General features: G+C 36.2%; 1 protein-coding gene across 1 annotated transcript in view; it reads left to right on the top strand.

The window, feature by feature from the left end:
- fbxo21 (F-box protein 21) overlaps positions 1 to 24791 on the top strand; it is a gene marked incomplete at its 5' end in the record, with an annotated part of 53395 nt that overhangs the window by 15990 nt on the left and 12614 nt on the right. Inside the window, one exon of the mRNA XM_080756129.1 lies at positions 18184 to 18316. Coding sequence (XP_080612255.1) covers positions 18184 to 18316 — 133 coding nt within the window. The remainder of the gene's footprint in view (positions 1 to 18183; positions 18317 to 24791) is intronic.

The following is a 24791-nucleotide window of genomic DNA, read 5'->3' as shown; positions in this document are numbered from 1 at the left end:
CAAATCCTCAAAAATGATGAAAAACGGCGTGCTATAGTATGCCCTACGGTAGGGGCTATAGCCCATGTTCAAAAATGATGAAAAATTAGGATAACATTTTTTTGAAAAATTCAAAAAACGATGGGCTATAACCCATGTTTTTTGAAATTTTGAATTTTCTTCAAATCCTCAAAAATGATGAAAAACGGCGTGCTATAGTATGCCGTACGGTAGGGGCTATAGCCCATGTTCAAAAATTATGAAAAATGAGGATAACATTTTTTTCAAAAATTCAAAAAACGATGGGCTATAACCCATGTTTTTTGAAATTTTGAATTTTCCTCAAAAATGATGAAAAACGGCGTGCTATAGTATGCCGTACGGTAGGGGCTATAGCCCATGTTCAAAAATGATGAAAAATGAGGATATTTTTTTTTTTCAAAAATTCAAAAAACGATAGGCTATAACCCATGTTTTTTGAAATTTGAAATTTTCTTCAAATCCTCAAAAATGATGAAAAACGGCGTGCTATAGTATGCCGTACGGTAGGGGCTATAGCCCATGTTCAAAAATGATGAAAAATGAGGATAACATTTTTTTCAAAAATTCAAAAAACGATGGGCTATAACCCATGTTTTTTGAAATTTTGAATTTTCTTCAAATCCTCAAAAATGATGAAAAATGGCGTGCTATAGTATGCCGTACGGTAGGGACTATAGCCCATGTTCAAAAATGATGAAAAATGAGGATAACATTTTTTTCAAAAATTCAAAAAACGATGGGCTATAACCCATGTTTTTTGAAATTTTGAATTTTCCTCAAAAATGATGAAAAACGGCGTGCTATAGTATGCCATATGGTAGGGGCTATAGCCCATGTTCAAAAATGATGAAAAATGAGGATATTTTTTTTTTCAAAAATTCAAAAAACGACAGGCTATAACCCATGTTTTTTTAAATTTAAAATTTTCTTCAAATCCTCAAAAATGATGAAAAACGGCGTGCTATAGTATGCCGCACGGTAGGGGCTATAGCCCATGTTCAAAAATGATGAAAAATGAGGATAATGTTTTTTTCAAAAATTCAAAAAACGATGGGCTATAACCCATGTTTTTTGAAATTTTGAATTTTCTTCAAATCCTCAAAAAGGATGAAAAACGGCGTGCTATAGTATGCCGTACGGTAGGGGCTATAGCCCATGTTCAAAAATGATGAAAAATGAGGATAACATTTTTTTCAAAAATTCAAAAAACGATAGGCTATAACCCATGTTTTTTGAAATTTTGAATTTTCTTCAAATCCTCAAAAATGATGAAAAACGGCGTGCTATAGTATGCCGTACGGTAGGGGCTATAGCCCATGTTCAAAAATGATAAAAAATGAGGATAATCTTTTTTTCAAAAATTCAAAAAACGATGGGCTATAACCCATGTTTTTTGAAATTTTGAATTTTCTTCAAATCCTCAAAAATGATGAAAAACGGCGTGCTATAGTATGCCGTACGGTAGGGGCTATAGCCCATGTTCAAAAATGATGAAAAAGGAGGATAACATTTTTTTAAAAAATTCTAAAAACGATGGGCTATAACTCATGTTTTTTGAAAATTTGAATTTTCTGCAAATCCTCAAAAATGATGAAAAACGGCGTGCTATAGTATGCCGTACGGTAGGGGCTATAGCCCATGTTCAAAAATGATGAAAAATGAGGATAACATTTTTTTCAAAAATTCAAAAAACGATGGGCTATAACCCATGTTTTTTGAAATTTTGAATTTTCTTCAAATCCTCAAAAATGATGAAAAACGGCGTGCTATAGTATGCCGTACGGTAGGGGCTATAGCCCATGTTCAAAAATGATGAAAAATTAGGATAACATTTTTTTGAAAAATTCAAAAAACGATGGGCTATAACCCATGTTTTTTGAAATTTTGAATTTTCTTCAAATCCTCAAAAATGATGAAAAACGGCGTGCTATAGTATGCCGTACGGTAGGGGCTATAGCCCATGTTCAAAAATTATGAAAAATGAGGATAACATTTTTTTCAAAAATTCAAAAAACGATGGGCTATAACCCATGTTTTTTGAAATTTTGAATTTTCTTCAAATCCTCAAAAATGATGAAAAACGGCGTGCTATAGTATGCCGTACGGTAGGGGCTATAGCCCATGTTCAAAAATGATGAAAAATGAGGATAACATTTTTTTCAAAAATTCAAAAAACGATGGGCTATAACCCATGTTTTTTGAAATTTTGAATTTTCTTCAAATCCTCAAAAATGATGAAAAATGGCGTGCTATAGTATGCCGTACGGTAGGGGCTATAGCCCATGTTCAAAAATGATGAAAAATGAGGATAATCTTTTTTTCAAAAATTCAAAAAACGATGGGCTATAACCCATGTTTTTTGAAATTTTGAATTTTCTTCAAATCCTCAAAAATGATGAAAAACGGCGTGCTATAGTATGCCGTACGGTAGGGGCTATAGCCCATGTTCAAAAATGATGAAAAAGGAGGATAACATTTTTTTAAAAAATTCTAAAAACGATGGGCTATAACTCATGTTTTTTGAAAATTTGAATTTTCTGCAAATCCTCAAAAATGATGAAAAACGGCGTGCTATAGTATGCCGTACGGTAGGGGCTATAGCCCATGTTCAAAAATGATGAAAAATGAGGATAACATTTTTTTCAAAAATTCAAAAAACGATGGGCTATAACCCATGTTTTTTGAAATTTTGAATTTTCTTCAAATCCTCAAAAATGATGAAAAACGGCGTGCTATAGTATGCCCTACGGTAGGGGCTATAGCCCATGTTCAAAAATGATGAAAAATTAGGATAACATTTTTTTGAAAAATTCAAAAAACGATGGGCTATAACCCATGTTTTTTGAAATTTTGAATTTTCTTCAAATCCTCAAAAATGATGAAAAACGGCGTGCTATAGTATGCCGTACGGTAGGGGCTATAGCCCATGTTCAAAAATTATGAAAAATGAGGATAACATTTTTTTCAAAAATTCAAAAAACGATGGGCTATAACCCATGTTTTTTGAAATTTTGAATTTTCTTCAAATCCTCAAAAATGATGAAAAACGGCGTGCTATAGTATGCCGTACGGTAGGGGCTATAGCCCATGTTCAAAAATGATGAAAAATGAGGATAACATTTTTTTCAAAAATTCAAAAAACGATGGGCTATAACCCATGTTTTTTGAAATTTTGAATTTTCTTCAAATCCTCAAAAATGATGAAAAATGGCGTGCTATAGTATGCCGTACGGTAGGGGCTATAGCCCATGTTCAAAAATGATGAAAAATGAGGATAACATTTTTTTCAAAAATTCAAAAAACGATGGGCTATAACCCATGTTTTTTGAAATTTTGAATTTTCCTCAAAAATGATGAAAAACGGCGTGCTATAGTATGCCATACGGTAGGGGCTATAGCCCATGTTCAAAAATGATGAAAAATGAGGATATTTTTTTTTTCAAAAATTCAAAAAACGACAGGCTATAACCCATGTTTTTTTTAATTTAAAATTTTCTTCAAATCCTCAAAAATGATGAAAAACGGCGTGCTATAGTATGCCGCACGGTAGGGGCTATAGCCCATGTTCAAAAATGATGAAAAATGAGGATAATGTTTTTTTCAAAAATTCAAAAAACGATGGGCTATAACCCATGTTTTTTGAAATTTTGAATTTTCTTCAAATCCTCAAAAATGATGAAAAACGGCGTGCTATAGTATGCCGTACGGTAGGGGCTATAGCCCATGTTCAAAAATTATGAAAAATGAGGATAACATTTTTTTCAAAAATTCAAAAAACGATGGGCTATAACCCATGTTTTTTGAAATTTTGAATTTTCTTCAAATCCTCAAAAATGATGAAAAACGGCGTGCTATAGTATGCCGTACGGTAGGGGCTATAGCCCATGTTCAAAAATGATGAAAAAAGAGGATAACATTTTTTTTAAAAATTCTAAAAACGATGGGCTATAACTCATGTTTTTTGAAATTTTGAATTTTCTTCAAATCCTCAAAAATGATGAAAAACGGCGTGCTATAGTATGCCGTACGGTAGGGGCTATAGCCCATGTTCAAAAATGATGAAAAAGGAGGATAACATTTTTTTTTTAAATTCTAAAAACGATGGGCTATAACTCATGTTTTTTGAAAATTTGAATTTTCTGCAAATCCTCAAAAATGATGAAAAACGGCGTGCTATAGTATGCCGTACGGTAGGGGCTATAGCCCATGTTCAAAAATGATGAAAAATGAGGATAACATTTTTTTCAAAAATTCAAAAAACGATGGGCTATAACCCATGTTTTTTGAAATTTTGAATTTTCTTCAAATCCTCAAAAATGATGAAAAACGGCGTGCTATAGTATGCCGTACGGTAGGGGCTATAGCCCATGTTCAAAAATGATGAAAAATTAGGATAACATTTTTTTGAAAAATTCAAAAAACGATGGGCTATAACCCATGTTTTTTGAAATTTTGAATTTTCCTCAAAAATGATGAAAAACGGCGTGCTATAGTATGCCATATGGTAGGGGCTATAGCCCATGTTCAAAAATGATGAAAAATGAGGATATTTTTTTTTTCAAAAATTCAAAAAACGACAGGCTATAACCCATGTTTTTTTAAATTTAAAATTTTCTTCAAATCCTCAAAAATGATGAAAAACGGCGTGCTATAGTATGCCGCACGGTAGGGGCTATAGCCCATGTTCAAAAATGATGAAAAATGAGGATAATGTTTTTTTCAAAAATTCAAAAAACGATGGGCTATAACCCATGTTTTTTGAAATTTTGAATTTTCTTCAAATCCTCAAAAATGATGAAAAATGGCGTGCTATAGTATGCCGTACGGTAGGGGCTATAGCCCATGTTCAAAAATGATGAAAAACGGCGTGCTATAGTATGCCGTACGGTAGGGGCTATAGCCCATGTTCAAAAATGATGAAAAAGGAGGATAACATTTTTTTTAAAAATTCTAAAAACGATGGGCTATAACTCATGTTTTTTGAAAATTTGAATTTTCTGCAAATCCTCAAAAATGATGAAAAACGGCGTGCTATAGTATGCCGTACGGTAGGGGCTATAGCCCATGTTCAAAAATGATGAAAAATTAGGATAACATTTTTTTGAAAAATTCAAAAAACGATGGGCTATAACCCATGTTTTTTGAAATTTTGAATTTTCTTCAAATCCTCAAAAATGATGAAAAACGGCGTGCTATAGTATGCCGTACGGTAGGGGCTATAGCCCATGTTCAAAAATTATGAAAAATGAGGATAACATTTTTTTCAAAAATTCAAAAAACGATGGGCTATAACCCATGTTTTTTGAAATTTTGAATTTTCTTCAAATCCTCAAAAATGATGAAAAACGGCGTGCTATAGTATGCCGTACGGTAGGGGCTATAGCCCATGTTCAAAAATGATGAAAAATGAGGATAACATTTTTTTCAAAAATTCAAAAAACGATGGGCTATAACCCATGTTTTTTGAAATTTTGAATTTTCTTCAAATCCTCAAAAATGATGAAAAATGGCGTGCTATAGTATGCCGTACGGTAGGGGCTATAGCCCATGTTCAAAAATGATGAAAAATGAGGATAATCTTTTTTTCAAAAATTCAAAAAACGATGGGCTATAACCCATGTTTTTTGAAATTTTGAATTTTCTTCAAATCCTCAAAAATGATGAAAAACGGCGTGCTATAGTATGCCGTACGGTAGGGGCTATAGCCCATGTTCAAAAATGATGAAAAAGGAGGATAACATTTTTTTAAAAAATTCTAAAAACGATGGGCTATAACTCATGTTTTTTGAAAATTTGAATTTTCTGCAAATCCTCAAAAATGATGAAAAACGGCGTGCTATAGTATGCCGTACCGTAGGGGCTATAGCCCATGTTCAAAAATGATGAAAAATGAGGATAACATTTTTTTCAAAAATTCAAAAAACGATGGGCTATAACCCATGTTTTTTGAAATTTTGAATTTTCTTCAAATCCTCAAAAATGATGAAAAACGGCGTGCTATAGTATGCCCTACGGTAGGGGCTATAGCCCATGTTCAAAAATGATGAAAAATTAGGATAACATTTTTTTGAAAAATTCAAAAAACGATGGGCTATAACCCATGTTTTTTGAAATTTTGAATTTTCTTCAAATCCTCAAAAATGATGAAAAACGGCGTGCTATAGTATGCCGTACGGTAGGGGCTATAGCCCATGTTCAAAAATTATGAAAAATGAGGATAACATTTTTTTCAAAAATTCAAAAAACGATGGGCTATAACCCATGTTTTTTGAAATTTTGAATTTTCTTCAAATCCTCAAAAATGATGAAAAACGGCGTGCTATAGTATGCCGTACGGTAGGGGCTATAGCCCATGTTCAAAAATGATGAAAAATGAGGATAACATTTTTTTCAAAAATTCAAAAAACGATGGGCTATAACCCATGTTTTTTGAAATTTTGAATTTTCTTCAAATCCTCAAAAATGATGAAAAATGGCGTGCTATAGTATGCCGTACGGTAGGGGCTATAGCCCATGTTCAAAAATGATGAAAAATGAGGATAACATTTTTTTCAAAAATTCAAAAAACGATGGGCTATAACCCATGTTTTTTGAAATTTTGAATTTTCCTCAAAAATGATGAAAAACGGCGTGCTATAGTATGCCATACGGTAGGGGCTATAGCCCATGTTCAAAAATGATGAAAAATGAGGATATTTTTTTTTTCAAAAATTCAAAAAACGACAGGCTATAACCCATGTTTTTTTAAATTTAAAATTTTCTTCAAATCCTCAAAAATGATGAAAAACGGCGTGCTATAGTATGCCGCACGGTAGGGGCTATAGCCCATGTTCAAAAATGATGAAAAATGAGGATAATGTTTTTTTCAAAAATTCAAAAAACGATGGGCTATAACCCATGTTTTTTGAAATTTTGAATTTTCTTCAAATCCTCAAAAATGATGAAAAACGGCGTGCTATAGTATGCCGTACGGTAGGGGCTATAGCCCATGTTCAAAAATTATGAAAAATGAGGATAACATTTTTTTCAAAAATTCAAAAAACGATGGGCTATAACCCATGTTTTTTGAAATTTTGAATTTTCTTCAAATCCTCAAAAATGATGAAAAACGGCGTGCTATAGTATGCCGTACGGTAGGGGCTATAGCCCATGTTCAAAAATGATGAAAAAAGAGGATAACATTTTTTTTAAAAATTCTAAAAACGATGGGCTATAACTCATGTTTTTTGAAATTTTGAATTTTCTTCAAATCCTCAAAAATGATGAAAAACGGCGTGCTATAGTATGCCGTACGGTAGGGGCTATAGCCCATGTTCAAAAATGATGAAAAAGGAGGATAACATTTTTTTTTTAAATTCTAAAAACGATGGGCTATAACTCATGTTTTTTGAAAATTTGAATTTTCTGCAAATCCTCAAAAATGATGAAAAACGGCGTGCTATAGTATGCCGTACGGTAGGGGCTATAGCCCATGTTCAAAAATGATGAAAAATGAGGATAACATTTTTTTCAAAAATTCAAAAAACGATGGGCTATAACCCATGTTTTTTGAAATTTTGAATTTTCTTCAAATCCTCAAAAATGATGAAAAACGGCGTGCTATAGTATGCCGTACGGTAGGGGCTATAGCCCATGTTCAAAAATGATGAAAAATTAGGATAACATTTTTTTGAAAAATTCAAAAAACGATGGGCTATAACCCATGTTTTTTGAAATTTTGAATTTTCCTCAAAAATGATGAAAAACGGCGTGCTATAGTATGCCATATGGTAGGGGCTATAGCCCATGTTCAAAAATGATGAAAAATGAGGATATTGTTTTTTTCAAAAATTCAAAAAACGACAGGCTATAACCTATGTTTTTTTAAATTTAAAATTTTCTTCAAATCCTCAAAAATGATGAAAAACGGCGTGCTATAGTATGCCGCACGGTAGGGGCTATAGCCCATGTTCAAAAATGATGAAAAATGAGGATAATGTTTTTTTCAAAAATTCAAAAAACGATGGGCTATAACCCATGTTTTTTGAAATTTTGAATTTTCTTCAAATCCTCAAAAATGATGAAAAACGGCGTGCTATAGTATGCCGTACGGTAGGGGCTATAGCCCATGTTCAAAAATGATGAAAAACGGCGTGCTATAGTATGCCGTACGGTAGGGGCTATAGCCCATGTTCAAAAATGATGAAAAAGGAGGATAACATTTTTTTTAAAAATTCTAAAAACGATGGGCTATAACTCATGTTTTTTGAAAATTTGAATTTTCTGCAAATCCTCAAAAATGATGAAAAACGGCGTGCTATAGTATGCCGTACGGTAGGGGCTATAGCCCATGTTCAAAAATGATGAAAAATGAGGATAACATTTTTTTCAAAAATTCAAAAAACGATGGGCTATAACCCATGTTTTTTGAAATTTTGAATTTTCTTCAAATCCTCAAAAATGATGAAAAACGGCGTGCTATAGTATGCCGTACGGTAGGGGCTATAGCCCATGTTCAAAAATGATGAAAAATTAGGATAACATTTTTTTGAAAAATTCAAAAAACGATGGGCTATAACCCATGTTTTTTGAAATTTTGAATTTTCCTCAAAAATGATGAAAAACGGCGTGCTATAGTATGCCATATGGTAGGGGCTATAGCCCATGTTCAAAAATGATGAAAAATGAGGATATTTTTTTTTTCAAAAATTCAAAAAACGACAGGCTATAACCCATGTTTTTTTAAATTTAAAATTTTCTTCAAATCCTCAAAAATGATGAAAAACGGCGTGCTATAGTATGCCGCACGGTAGGGGCTATAGCCCATGTTCAAAAATGATGAAAAAGGAGGATAACATTTTTTTTAAAAATTCTAAAAACGATGGGCTATAACTCATGTTTTTTGAAAATTTGAATTTTCTGCAAATCCTCAAAAATGATGAAAAACGGCGTGCTATAGTATGCCGTACGGTAGGGGCTATAGCCCATGTTCAAAAATGATGAAAAATGAGGATAACATTTTTTTCAAAAATTCAAAAAACGATGGGCTATAACCCATGTTTTTTGAAATTTTGAATTTTCTTCAAATCCTCAAAAATGATGAAAAACGGCGTGCTATAGTATGCCGTACGGTAGGGGCTATAGCCCATGTTCAAAAATGATGAAAAATTAGGATAACATTTTTTTGAAAAATTCAAAAAACGATGGGCTATAACCCATGTTTTTTGAAATTTTGAATTTTCCTCAAAAATGATGAAAAACGGCGTGCTATAGTATGCCATATGGTAGGGGCTATAGCCCATGTTCAAAAATGATGAAAAATGAGGATATTTTTTTTTTCAAAAATTCAAAAAACGACAGGCTATAACCCATGTTTTTTTAAATTTAAAATTTTCTTCAAATCCTCAAAAATGATGAAAAACGGCGTGCTATAGTATGCCGCACGGTAGGGGCTATAGCCCATGTTCAAAAATGATGAAAAATGAGGATAATGTTTTTTTCAAAAATTCAAAAAACGATGGGCTATAACCCATGTTTTTTGAAATTTAGAATTTTCTTCAAATCCTCAAAAATGATGAAAAACGGCGTGCTATAGTATGCCGTACGGTAGGGGCTATAGCCCATGTTCAAAAATGATGAAAAATGAGGATAACATTTTTTTCAAAAATTCAAAAAACGATAGGCTATAACCCATGTTTTTTGAAATTTTGAATTTTCTTCAAATCCTCAAAAATGATGAAAAACGGCGTGCTATAGTATGCCGTACGGTAGGGGCTATAGCCCATGTTAAAAAATGATAAAAAATGAGGATAATCTTTTTTTCAAAAATTCAAAAAACGATGGGCTATAACCCATGTTTTTTGAAATTTTGAATTTTCTTCAAATCCTCAAAAATGATGAAAAACGGCGTGCTATAGTATGCCGTACGGTAGGGGCTATAGCCCATGTTCAAAAATGATGAAAAAGGAGGATAACATTTTTTTTAAAAATTCTAAAAACGATGGGCTATAACTCATGTTTTTTGAAAATTTGAATTTTCTGCAAATCCTCAAAAATGATGAAAAACGGCGTGCTATAGTATGCCGTACGGTAGGGGCTATAGCCCATGTTCAAAAATGATGAAAAATGAGGATAACATTTTTTTCAAAAATTCAAAAAACGATGGGCTATAACCCATGTTTTTTGAAATTTTGAATTTTCTTCAAATCCTCAAAAATGATGAAAAACGGCGTGCTATAGTATGCCGTACGGTAGGGGCTATAGCCCATGTTCAAAAATGATGAAAAATTAGGATAACATTTTTTTGAAAAATTCAAAAAACGATGGGCTATAACCCATGTTTTTTGAAATTTTGAATTTTCTTCAAATCCTCAAAAATGATGAAAAACGGCGTGCTATAGTATGCCGTACGGTAGGGGCTATAGCCCATGTTCAAAAATTATAAAAAATGAGGATAACATTTTTTTCAAAAATTCAAAAAACGATGGGCTATAACCCATGTTTTTTGAAATTTTGAATTTTCTTCAAATCCTCAAAAATGATGAAAAACGGCGTGCTATAGTATGCCGTACGGTAGGGGCTATAGCCCATGTTCAAAAATGATGAAAAATGAGGATAACATTTTTTTCAAAAATTCAAAAAACGATGGGCTATAACCCATGTTTTTTGAAATTTTGAATTTTCTTCAAATCCTCAAAAATGATGAAAAACGGTGTGCTATAGTATGCCGTACGGTAGGGGCTATAGCCCATGTTCAAAAATGATGAAAAAGGAGGATAACATTTTTTTAAAAAATTCTAAAAACGATGGGCTATAACTCATGTTTTTTGAAAATTTGAATTTTCTGCAAATCCTCAAAAATGATGAAAAACGGCGTGCTATAGTATGCCGTACGGTAGGGGCTATAGCCCATGTTCAAAAATGATGAAAAATGAGGATAACATTTTTTTCAAAAATTCAAAAAACGATGGGCTATAACCCATGTTTTTTGAAATTTTGAATTTTCTTCAAATCCTCAAAAATGATGAAAAACGGCGTGCTATAGTATGCCCTACGGTAGGGGCTATAGCCCATGTTCAAAAATGATGAAAAATTAGGATAACATTTTTTTGAAAAATTCAAAAAACGATGGGCTATAACCCATGTTTTTTGAAATTTTGAATTTTCTTCAAATCCTCAAAAATGATGAAAAACGGCGTGCTATAGTATGCCGTACGGTAGGGGCTATAGCCCATGTTCAAAAATTATGAAAAATGAGGATAACATTTTTTTCAAAAATTCAAAAAACGATGGGCTATAACCCATGTTTTTTGAAATTTTGAATTTTCTTCAAATCCTCAAAAATGATGAAAAACGGCGTGCTATAGTATGCCGTACGGTAGGGGCTATAGCCCATGTTCAAAAATGATGAAAAATGAGGATAACATTTTTTTCAAAAATTCAAAAAACGATGGGCTATAACCCATGTTTTTTGAAATTTTGAATTTTCTTCAAATCCTCAAAAATGATGAAAAATGGCGTGCTATAGTATGCCGTACGGTAGGGGCTATAGCCCATGTTCAAAAATGATGAAAAATGAGGATAACATTTTTTTCAAAAATTCAAAAAACGATGGGCTATAACCCATGTTTTTTGAAATTTTGAATTTTCCTCAAAAATGATGAAAAACGGCGTGCTATAGTATGCCATACGGTAGGGGCTATAGCCCATGTTCAAAAATGATGAAAAATGAGGATATTTTTTTTTTCAAAAATTCAAAAAACGACAGGCTATAACCCATGTTTTTTTAAATTTAAAATTTTCTTCAAATCCTCAAAAATGATGAAAAACGGCGTGCTATAGTATGCCGCACGGTAGGGGCTATAGCCCATGTTCAAAAATGATGAAAAATGAGGATAATGTTTTTTTCAAAAATTCAAAAAACGATGGGCTATAACCCATGTTTTTTGAAATTTTGAATTTTCTTCAAATCCTCAAAAATGATGAAAAACGGCGTGCTATAGTATGCCGTACGGTAGGGGCTATAGCCCATGTTCAAAAATTATGAAAAATGAGGATAACATTTTTTTCAAAAATTCAAAAAACGATGGGCTATAACCCATGTTTTTTGAAATTTTGAATTTTCTTCAAATCCTCAAAAATGATGAAAAACGGCGTGCTATAGTATGCCGTACGGTAGGGGCTATAGCCCATGTTCAAAAATGATGAAAAAAGAGGATAACATTTTTTTCAAAAATTCAAAAAACGATGGGCTATAACCCATGTTTTTTGAAATTTTGAATTTTCTTCAAATCCTCAAAAATGATGAAAAACGGCGTGCTATAGTATGCCGTACGGTAGGGGCTATAGCCCATGTTCAAAAATGATGAAAAATTAGGATAACATTTTTTTGAAAAATTCAAAAAACGATGGGCTATAACCCATGTTTTTTGAAATTTTGAATTTTCTTCAAATCCTCAAAAATGATGAAAAACGGCGTGCTATAGTATGCCGTACGGTAGGGGCTATAGCCCATGTTCAAAAATTATGAAAAATGAGGATAACATTTTTTTCAAAAATTCAAAAAACGATGGGCTATAACCCATGTTTTTTGAAATTTTGAATTTTCTTCAAATCCTCAAAAATGATGAAAAACGGCGTGCTATAGTATGCCGTACGGTAGGGGCTATAGCCCATGTTCAAAAATGATGAAAAATGAGGATAACATTTTTTTCAAAAATTCAAAAAACGATGGGCTATAACCCATGTTTTTTGAAATTTTGAATTTTCTTCAAATCCTCAAAAATGATGAAAAACGGCGTGCTATAGTATGCCCTACGGTAGGGGCTATAGCCCATGTTCAAAAATGATGAAAAATTAGGATAACATTTTTTTGAAAAATTCAAAAAACGATGGGCTATAACCCATGTTTTTTGAAATTTTGAATTTTCTTCAAATCCTCAAAAATGATGAAAAACGGCGTGCTATAGTATGCCGTACGGTAGGGGCTATAGCCCATGTTCAAAAATTATGAAAAATGAGGATAACATTTTTTTCAAAAATTCAAAAAACGATGGGCTATAACCCATGTTTTTTGAAATTTTGAATTTTCTTCAAATCCTCAAAAATGATGAAAAACGGCGTGCTATAGTATGCCGTACGGTAGGGGCTATAGCCCATGTTCAAAAATGATGAAAAATGAGGATAACATTTTTTTCAAAAATTCAAAAAACGATGGGCTATAACCCATGTTTTTTGAAATTTTGAATTTTCCTCAAAAATGATGAAAAACGGCGTGCTATAGTATGCCATACGGTAGGGGCTATAGCCCATGTTCAAAAATGATGAAAAATGAGGATATTTTTTTTTTCAAAAATTCAAAAAACGACAGGCTATAACCCATGTTTTTTTAAATTTAAAATTTTCTTCAAATCCTCAAAAATGATGAAAAACGGCGTGCTATAGTATGCCGCACGGTAGGGGCTATAGCCCATGTTCAAAAATGATGAAAAATGAGGATAATGTTTTTTTCAAAAATTCAAAAAACGATGGGCTATAACCCATGTTTTTTGAAATTTTGAATTTTCTTCAAATCCTCAAAAATGATGAAAAACGGCGTGCTATAGTATGCCGTACGGTAGGGGCTATAGCCCATGTTCAAAAATTATGAAAAATGAGGATAACATTTTTTTCAAAAATTCAAAAAACGATGGGCTATAACCCATGTTTTTTGAAATTTTGAATTTTCTTCAAATCCTCAAAAATGATGAAAAACGGCGTGCTATAGTATGCCGTACGGTAGGGGCTATAGCCCATGTTCAAAAATGATGAAAAAAGAGGATAACATTTTTTTAAAAAATTCTAAAAACGATGGGCTATAACTCATGTTTTTTGAAATTTTGAATTTTCTTCAAATCCTCAAAAATGATGAAAAACGGCGTGCTATAGTATGCCGTACGGTAGGGGCTATAGCCCATGTTCAAAAATGATGAAAAAGGAGGATAACATTTTTTTTTTAAATTCTAAAAACGATGGGCTATAACTCATGTTTTTTGAAAATTTGAATTTTCTGCAAATCCTCAAAAATGATGAAAAACGGCGTGCTATAGTATGCCGTACGGTAGGGGCTATAGCCCATGTTCAAAAATGATGAAAAATGAGGATAACATTTTTTTCAAAAATTCAAAAAACGATGGGCTATAACCCATGTTTTTTGAAATTTTGAATTTTCTTCAAATCCTCAAAAATGATGAAAAACGGCGTGCTATAGTATGCCGTACGGTAGGGGCTATAGCCCATGTTCAAAAATGATGAAAAATTAGGATAACATTTTTTTGAAAAATTCAAAAAACGATGGGCTATAACCCATGTTTTTTGAAATTTTGAATTTTCTTCAAATCCTCAAAAATGATGAAAAACGGCGTGCTATAGTATGCCGTACGGTAGGGGCTATAGCCCATGTTCAAAAATGATGAAAAATGAGGATAACATTTTTTTCAAAAATTCAAAAAACGATGGGCTATAACCCATGTTTTTTGAAATTTTGAATTTTCTTCAAATCCTCAAAAATGATGAAAAACGGCGTGCTATAGTATGCCGTACGGTAGGGGCTATAGCCCATGTTCAAAAATGATGAAAAATGAGGATAACATTTTTTTCAAAAATTCAAAAAACGATGGGCTATAACCCATGTTTTTTGAAATTTTGAATTTTCTTCAAATCCTCAAAAATGATGAAAAACGGCGTGCTATAGTATGCCGTACGGTAGGGGCTATAGCCCATGTTCAAAAATGATGAAAAATGAGGATAATTTTTTTTTCAAAAATTCAAAAAACGATGGGCTATAACCAGACAATTGGACTCGAGTCATAGTGACTCGACTCGAGTCTGACTCGAGTCGCATATTTGACGACTTGCGACTCGACTCGGACTTTGAATGTAAAGACTTGCGACTCGACTCGGACTTGGAAGGTAAAAGACCAACGAGACTTGAGACTTGACTCCGACTTGCTAGCCAATGACTCCCGACTCGACTCGAGACTAGATGACTTGTGACTTGTTTTGTTTCCGAGCATACGGTATTTGAATACAGCGTCGGTGTGCAGCGCAAGCACACTAAGGCAAAACCTTTATTTTCACCACACAGCTGCAGTAGATTGAAAAGTTGCTTCCTACCTTTGAGTTAGTGTTGCTGAAAGACACCCAGATCCAATTGTATATTCCATATTTCCATATGTACTAAGTGTGAAGTTGTGTCTGTAAACTAGTGTCAACACGGAGGCACACAGTGACAGTTGTGAGCATGCGCAGATTGCACTGCCTCTGCTCCAGCGTACAGGGACAAAACGGCCATTAGGGGGAGCCATAGTACAGTGAAATACAGTGAATATCTATTGATTCATTGATTGAATACTTTATTGGCAGAAATGTAATCGGTATAGGGTACAGTTAAACACTGATCAAAAAGGGATCACTGAAAAAAGTCCTTGCTGTCTTGTTTCCATTCGGTCCTGGGTAATCAATTCATAATCATGACAAGTCACATGACAAATAACAAAATTAAAATTCTAGACTTGACACAACCTTGTGACTCGACTTGTGACTCGGCTTGACTTGCCCACAACAGAAAGACTTGGGACTCGACTTGGACTTGGGACCAAATTACTTGGGACTCGACTTGGGACTCGGACCTGAGGGTTGGATTGACTTGGGACTCGACTTGGACTTGGGACCAAATGACTTGGGACTCGACTTGGGACTCGGACCTGAGGGTTGGATTGACTTGGGACTCGACTTGGACTTGGGACCAAATGACTTGGGACTCGACTTGGGACTCGGACCTGAGGGTTGGATTGACTTGGGACTCGACTTGGACTTGGGACCAAATGACTTGGGACTCGACTTGGGACTCGGACCTGAGGGTTTGGACTGACTTGGGACTCGACTTGGACTTGGGACCAAATGACTTGGGACTCGACTTGGGACTCGGACCTGAGGGTTTGGACTGACTTGGGACTCGACTTGGACTTGGGACCAAATGACTTGGGACTCGACTTGGGACTCGGACCTGAGGGTTTGGACTGACTTGGGACTCGACTTGGACTTGGGACCAAACGACTTGGGACTCGACTTGGACTCGGACCGGAGCGACTTGAACAATTGTCTGCTACTCTACACTGCCATCCCAAGTCCCCTCCCCCTTTCACTGCTCCTGTGTGTGACCTGTGAACTACTCTCTGACTGCACTGTAGGCTACTCACTCCACCAACAAAATATACTCTGCCATCACCCCCCAAAAACACAATATGCCACGAAGAAAACGCAGCGCACTTTCTCAATACACGCGTGCCTCCAAACATTTGCGAGCCAGTCGCGCAAAACAAACCCAAACAGGTAAATCACACAGCATGTTGCATCCTTCTCAATGTTGCTTGCTTAATCGTTCGTTTGATTTATCCATACATCGCCCTGTGTGTGTGTCGCGAACCGAAACAGGTAATCACACAGCATGTTGCATGCTTCTCAATGTTGCATGCTTAATCATTTCATTTATCCATACATCGCAATTGCGCGTGTGCGAGCATGTTGCATGCTTCTCAATGTTGCCTGCTTAATCATTTCATTTATCCATACATCGCAATTGCGCGTGTGCGCTGAACCTGCACACTCATGCACTATCCATTCCATGCACATTATTAGTCGCCTATATTTACTACAGTAGACTATGCCTACACGCTGACCCCAGTGTGTGTGTGTGTGTGTGTGTGTGTGTGTGTGTGTGCCCCTCCACCCTCCCCCATGGCGCTGGCGCTGTGGAATGTCCATCTAAAAAGGAACAGTGAACCTCACGACGGCCATTTACACAAAGCACGCCAATTGTTGCATCCTACACAGATCTATTCAGGCCCATTCAATTCATCTATCACTACATTAGTTGCCTGTTCAATCTATCATCTTTTGTTTTACTGCCCATTATATGAAGCATTAACACATGTATTATTTTGTAAAATGACAACCATCTGTGCAGACTTTTTCTGGTTGGAGGACTATGAAAAACTGGAATTATGTTTTAAGAAAGGTACTTTTGCTTTGGCAGACTTTTTATGCAGGGCGTGGGAAATAAGGCAGAATGTTTTGTTTGTGTAAAAAGAAAAAAAGGGAATATCAACAAAACATATCTGTTTATTGTACACAATGCAATATTGAATGCAATGATATGGTGTGTCCTGTAAGCCCATGTGGGCTGGGCGCCTTTGGTGCATGACACAAAAATAAAGAAATCTATCTATCTATCTATTCAGGCCCATTCAATTAATCTATCACTACATTAGTTGCCTGTTCAAAACTAAACTACACTTTATGAAATCATTGTTGCAGCCTACACATATATATTCAGGCCCATTCAGAACACATTTCCCAAATCTCAGTGATTTATCCACACATCGCTCTGTGTGTGTGTGTGTGTGTGTGTGTGTGGGGGGGCGTTTGTGTGTGTCGCGTCGCCCTCCAGCTGCAATTGCGAGTGTGCGCTGTGTGCAGGGCACACTACTGAGTTTAAAAACACAGCTGAAACATGAAGTGGAGTCTGTCAACTCCCGCAATTTCCTTCTTCCCATATTGCGCTGCAACGACACTGGGATGAGCCCCCCGAAGGGGGGCGAAATTCTAGTTATGTTAATGCTTTAGCGATTGAAAAACAGCAGATCTACAAGCTTGTAGGTCTGCTATTCTTTTTAAATCGTGAAAATTTGTCGCAAATCTTTGAATATATATACATATATATATATTCTTTCAGAGCGAACGTTTTTAACTCAAATCTTTGCTTCTGGGAGGTGGTCCCTGGAACAACATATTTTCAGATGGGGGTCGGTGGCCAATTACAAATATTTTTGGGGGTCCTTGACATGAAAATGTTTGAGAACGACTCACATAGAAACATAGTTATTTTTTTTAACTGTCAGGATTTTGGGCGGGAACCCATTTTGGTGTTAGCATCATGTTATGCTTTAGCTATTGAAAAATAGCAGATCTACAAGCTCATACGAGCTTGTAGGTCTGCTATTTTTGAAAAATCAAAGACATTTTTTAGAATCTTATCTCAGGTCAGAATGGGTTAATAATGAAACTGTCAGGATGTAATAGACATTTTTAGAATCTGATCTCAGGTCAGAATGGGTTAACGGGTTAACGTGTGGCTCCTTGCAGAGAGGGCAATGAGAAGTCCTACCAGCTGCTGAGGGACTCGCTGGACCTCTACCTCACCATCAACCCAGACAACGTCCAGTACCTTCTGCTCCAGGCTCGCCTCTACTTCCACCTTGGCATCTGGCCGGAGAAGGTGAACACAGTATATTTGTGTACAAAAATGTCCATGTTTTGCTCTGAGTGAGTAGTGAGTTTTCTCTAATGGCTAGGTACCCCGAAGCCCCGTTGTTTTTCCTTGGAGACTACAACAACTGTAGACTCGAGGGGGTCCTGCCCTCTCTCCATCAATATGTGGACGTTCCCACTAGGAAGGAACGGATCCTGGATCTGTGTTATGGAACTATCGAGAATGCTTTTAGCGTCCGAGCGCATCCTCCACTGGGAGGCTCGGATCATAACACAGTGCTTCTTCTCCCGCACTACAAACCAGAGCTGAAGCGGTCCAAACCACAGACCTACTGCACCCCTCAATGGACGGAGGACGCAACTGCACAGCTGCAGGGCTCACTGGCATGCACGGACTGGGGCGTCTTTGAAGGCGACCTAGATGAAAATTTCAAAAAACATGGGCTATAACCCATCGTTTTTGTCATTTCGTAATTTTTTTCAAATCTTCAAAAATTATGAAAAACGGCGCGCTATAGTATGCCGTACGATATGGGCTATAGCCCACGGTCCAAAATGATGAGAAACGAGGCTAACTTTTTTTTTCAACATTTCAAAAAACATGGGCTATAACCCATCGTTTTTGTCATTTCGTCATTTTTTTCAAATCTTCAAAAATGATGAAAAACGGCGCGCTATAGTATGCCGTACGATATGGGCTATAGCCCACGGTCCAAAATGATGAGAAACGAGGCTAACTTTTTTTTTCAAAATTTCAAAAAACATGGGCTATAACCCATCGTTTTTGTCATTTCGTCATTTTTTTCAAATCTTCAAAAATGATGAAAAACGGCGCGCTATAGTATGCCGTACGATATGGGCTATAGCCCATGGTCCAAAATGATGAGAAACGAGGCTAACTTTTTTTTTCAAAATTTCAAAAAACATGGGCTATAACCCTAACCTGACGCTGCCAGATGAGGGCGGTATTGCGGAAACATATTCCCCAACACAACACTCATCTGGGATCTCTGACGGAGTTGAGCCCTGAGTCAGATCTGCTTCGTACCGAACCAATCAGCGTGAGCTAAAGGCGGGATGCGGATGTGACGGTATATAGACACGTCGATATGATTGGTTGTGTTTGCACGCCCACACGGTGATAGACAGACGCTCCCATCCAATCATCTACCATGTATCTTGAAAAAAAGGAACAGCCCCGTCATCGAATTTGCTTCCGCGATCCCAGATCCAAATAAGCTGTGAAACAAATTTGTGTAGCAAGCTTTTTGGATCTGGCAGCGTCAGGTTACTATAACCCATCGTTTTTGTAAATTGCGGAAATTGCGGAAATTGCAGAAATGGTAATTGCGGAAATTGCTGAAATGGAAATTGCGGATTTTTTTTTTCATTTTTTCATTTTTTTCAAATCTTCAAAAATGATGAAAAACTGCGCGCTATAGTATGCCGTACGATATGAGCTATAGCCCACGGTCCAAAATGATGGGAAACGAGGCTAACTTTTTTTTTCAAAATTTCAAAAAACATGGGCTATAACCCATCGTTTTTGTCATTTCGTCATTTTTTTCAAATCTTCAAAAATGATGAAAAACTGCGCGCTATAGTATGCCGTACGATATGGGCTATAGCCCACGGTTCAAAATGATGAGAAACGAGGCTAACTTTTTCTTTCAAAATTTCAAAAAACATGGGCTATAACCCATCGTATTTTCCGCAATTTTCCCGCAATTCCTCTGCAATACTACGCAATTTTTTAAAAATTCCTCCGCAATCTTTCCGCAATACTCTGCAATTTAAAAAAAAAATCTAAAAACATGGGCTATAACCCATCGTTTTTTTCATTTTTTTATTTTTTTCAAATCTTCAAAAATGATGAAAAACTGCGCGCTATAGTATGCCGTACGATATGAGCTATAGCCCACGGTCCAAAATGATGAGAAACGAGGCTAACTTATTCTTTCAAAATTTAAAAAAACATGGGCTATAACCCATCGTATTTTCCGCAATTTTCCCGCAATTCCTCTGCAATACTACGCAATTAAAAAAAGAATCCTCCGCAATCTTTCCGCAATATTCTGCAATTAAAAAAAAAAATCTAAAAACATGGGCTATAACCCATCGTTTTTTTCATTTTTTCATTTTTTTCAAATCTTCAAAAATGATGAAAAACTGCGCGCTATAGTATGCCGTACGATATGAGCTATAGCCCACGGTCCAAAATGATGGGAAACGAGGCTAACTTTTTTTTTCAAAATTTCAAAAAACATGGGCTATAACCCATCGTTTTTGTCATTTCGTCATTTTTTTCAAATCTTCAAAAATTATGAAAAACTGCGCGCTATAGTATGCCGTACGATATGGGCTATAGCCCACGGTCCAAAATGATGAGAAACAAGGCTAACTTTTTCTTTCAAAATTTCAAAAAACATGGGCTATAACCCATCGTATTTTCCGCAATTTTCCCGCAATTCCTCTGCAATACTACGCAATTTTTAAAAAAAATCCTCCGCAATCTTTCCGCAATACTCTGCAATTTAAAAAAAAAATCTAAAAACATGGGCTATAACCCATCGTTTTTTTCATTTTTTTATTTTTTTCAAATCTTCAAAAATGATGAAAAACTGCGCGCTATAGTATGCCGTACGATATGAGCTATAGCCCACGGTCCAAAATGATGGGAAACGAGGCTAACTTTTTTTTTCAAAATTTCAAAAAACATGGGCTATAACCCATCGTTTTTGTCATTTCGTCATTTTTTTCAAATCTTCAAAAATTATGAAAAACTGCGCGCTATAGTATGCCGTACGATATGGGCTATAGCCCACGGTCCAAAATGATGAGAAACGAGGCTAACTTTTTCTTTCAAAATTTCAAAAAACATGGGCTATAACCCATCGTATTTTCCGCAATTTTCCCGCAATTCCTCTGCAATACTACGCAATTTAAAAAAAAATCCTCCGCAATCTTTCCGCAATACTCTGCAATTTAAAAAAAAAATCTAAAAACATGGGCTATAACCCATCGTTTTTTTCATTTTTTCATTTTTTTCAAATCCTCAAAAATGATGAAAAACGGCGTGCCATAGTATGCCGTACGATATGGGCTATAGCCCACGGTCCAAAATGATGAGAAACGAGGCTAACTTTTTTTTTCAAAATTTCAAAAAACATGGGCTATAACCCATCGTTTTTGTCATTTCGTCATTTTTTTCAAATCTTCAAAAATTATGAAAAACTGCGCGCTATAGTATGCCGTACGATATGGGCTATAGCCCACGGTCCAAAATGATGAGAAACGAGGCTAACTTTTTCTTTCAAAATTTCAAAAAACATGGGCTATAACCCATCGTATTTTCCGCAATTTTCCCGCAATTCCTCTGCAATACTACGCAATTTAAAAAAAAATCCTCCGCAATCTTTCCGCAATACTCTGCAATTTAAAAAAAAAAATCTAAAAACATGGGCTATAACCCATCGTTTTTTTCATTTTTTCATTTTTTTCAAATCCTCAAAAATGATGAAAAACGGCGTGCCATAGTATGCCGTACGATATGGGCTATAGCCCACGGTCAAAAATGATGAGAAACGAGGCTAACTTTTTTTTCCAAAATTTCAAAAAACATGGGCTATAACCCATCGTTTTTTTTCATTTTTTCATTTTTTTCAAATCCTCAAAAACGATGAAAAACGGCGTGCCATAGTATGCCGTACGATATGGGCTATAGCCCACAGTCCAAAATGATGAGAAACGAGGCTAGCTTTTTCTTTCAAAATTTCAAAAAACATGGGATATAACCCATCGTTTTTTTCATTTTTTCATTTTTTTCAAATCCTCAAAAACGATGAAAAACGGCGTGCCATAGTATGCCGTACGATATGGGCTATAGCCCACGGTCCAAAATGATGAGAAACGAGGCTAACTTTTTTTTTCAAAATTTCAAAAAACATGGGCTATAACCCATCGTTTTTGTCATTTCGTCATTTTTTTCAAATCTTCAAAAATGATGAAAAACGGCGCGCTATAGTATGCCGTACGATATGGGCTATAGCCCATGGTCCAAAATGATGAGAAACGAGGCTAACTTTTTTTTTCAAAATTTCAAAAAACATGGCCTATAACCCATCGTTTTTGTCAAATTGCGGAATTGCGGAAATTGCAGAAATGGTAATTGCGGAAATTGCTGAAATGGAAATTGCGGAAATTGCGGATTTTTTTCCCCATTTTTTCATTTTTTTCAAATCTTCAAAAATGATGAAAAACTGCGCGCTATAGTATGCCGTACGATATGGGCTATAGCCCACGGTCCAAAATGATGAGAAACGAGGCTAACTTTTTTTTTCAAAATTTCAAAAAACATGGGCTATAACCCATCGTATTTTCCGCAATTTTCCGCAATTCGTCTGCAATACTACGCAATTTTTCAAAAATTCCTCCGCAATCTTTCCGCAATACTCTGCAATTAAAAAAAAAAATCTAAAAACATGGGCTATAACCCATCGTTTTTTTCATTTTTTTCAAATCCTCAAAAACGATGAAAAACGGCGTGCCATAGTATGCCGTACGATATGGGGCGTCTTTGAAGGCGACCTAGATGAAAGGGTTTCCGTGATCACAGACTACATCAAGTTTTGCATCACCACCACTATACCCACAAAGACAATAAAAAAATATCCAAACTCCAAACCATGGATCACCCCCCATATTAAACATAGTCTCAGTGAAAAGCAGAAGGCATTTCAACGCCAAGATTGGGCCGCCCTCAAGACTATCGATGGGCAAATTAAGAATGAAATTCTTAAAGCCAAGCTAAAATACAAAAATAATATGGAGGAGGAGTTTAGGAGCATGAACACAAAACAAGCCTTCAATAAAGTCAAAATCCTTACTGGTGGTGAGACAAAACAAAATAACTGTACAACTCCGGATCCTACCACCTTTGCAAACACCCTGAACACTTTCTACAAACGGTTTGACAGTCAAGATTACTCTGCTGCCTGTGAGGAACTGTTGGGAGCCCTCCCCTTTCAGGAGCCGCCACATCCCCCCTTCAACGAGGAGGATGTCCGACAGCTGCTGGCCAGGTGTAAGCCTGGCAAGGCGCCAGGGCCGGATGGCATCTCGGCAAAGGTGCTTAAGCTCTGCGCCATGGAGCTCTCCCCCATCCTTCACTCCATATTTTGGGAGTCCTACAGGACAGCAGCCGTACCCACCCTCTGGAAAACATCCACCATCATACCAGTACCCAAGAAACCCCGCCCCTCAGAACCCAACCATTATAGACCCGTTGCACTAACTTCAATAATGATGAAATGCCTGGAAAAACTGATTCTGAACATCATTCTGCCAGCTGTCAGGTCACAGCTGGACCCTTTCCAGTTTGCCTATCGGGCCAAGAGGGGGACAGAGGACGCTGTGGCATGCCTCCTTCACTCCCTTCTCCAACACCTGGATTCATCTTCGGACAATTTTGCCACTATTCTTTTTGTTGACTTTAGTTCTGCCTTTAATACAATTCAACGCCATCATATGATCAAGAAACTGCATCAGCTCAACATCCCCCCACTTCTCATACACTGGACTCACAGCTTCCTGAGCAATAGACCACAAACAGTTAAAGTTGGTACATCATTTTCATCAACTGCCATCACCAACACAGGGGCCCCTCAAGGCTGTGTCCTCGGCCCCTTCCTCTACACTCTGTACACAAATGACTGTATTAGCCCCTCACCCACTAACATCACATACTTTAAATACTCTGATGACACTGCCATTCTCGGACTGCTCCATGACAATAACTCTATTACGGTCTATCAGAATACCATTTCTCATTTCACACAGTGGTGCACTGACAACTATCTAGAGTTTAATGTGGTCAAAACAAAAGAACTGGTCATTGAAACAACAACCCACACTGGACTTAACCCACTCCTCATTAATGGTAAAACAATAGAACAGGTAGACAGCTTCACATATCTTGGACTCACACTGGACAATAGACTCAGGTTTGATCAACACATTACATCTATCCAGCCACGCTTTCAGCAAAGACTCCATGTAATCCGAAAACTAAGATCATTATCTGTTGCTCCTCATCTTCTGCTATTATTGTACAAAAGCATTATTCAACCTGTTCTGTTGTACTGTTCTGCATGTTTCTACACCATATTGTCCATGCCCAACGGGAACAAACTTTTCAGTATCACCCGTATTGCTTCCAAAATCATCGGACTTCCTACACCCACACTTTCTGATATGAACAATAACGCCATCACACAACTAGCACTCTCGATATCAAATGACACTGACCACCCTCTGTATCGTTTCTTTAACCTCATGCCATCTGGACAAAGATACAGAACCTTGCCATGGAAAAAGTTTTAGTAGGAGTTTTGTCCCCTCAGCCATCGCGGCATTAAACAAACTGCCCCACACACCCCCACACACTGTACACAGCTTGTGGGGACCTCATGTTTTTTTTTTTT

The sequence above is a fragment of the Protomyctophum bolini genome (assembly GCF_963924005.1).
Source record: "Protomyctophum bolini genome assembly, chromosome: 22".
NCBI lineage: Eukaryota > Metazoa > Chordata > Actinopteri > Myctophiformes > Myctophidae > Protomyctophum > Protomyctophum bolini.
Note: the sequence above shows the minus strand (reverse complement) of the source record. Positions and strands in the feature narration are given on the sequence as shown.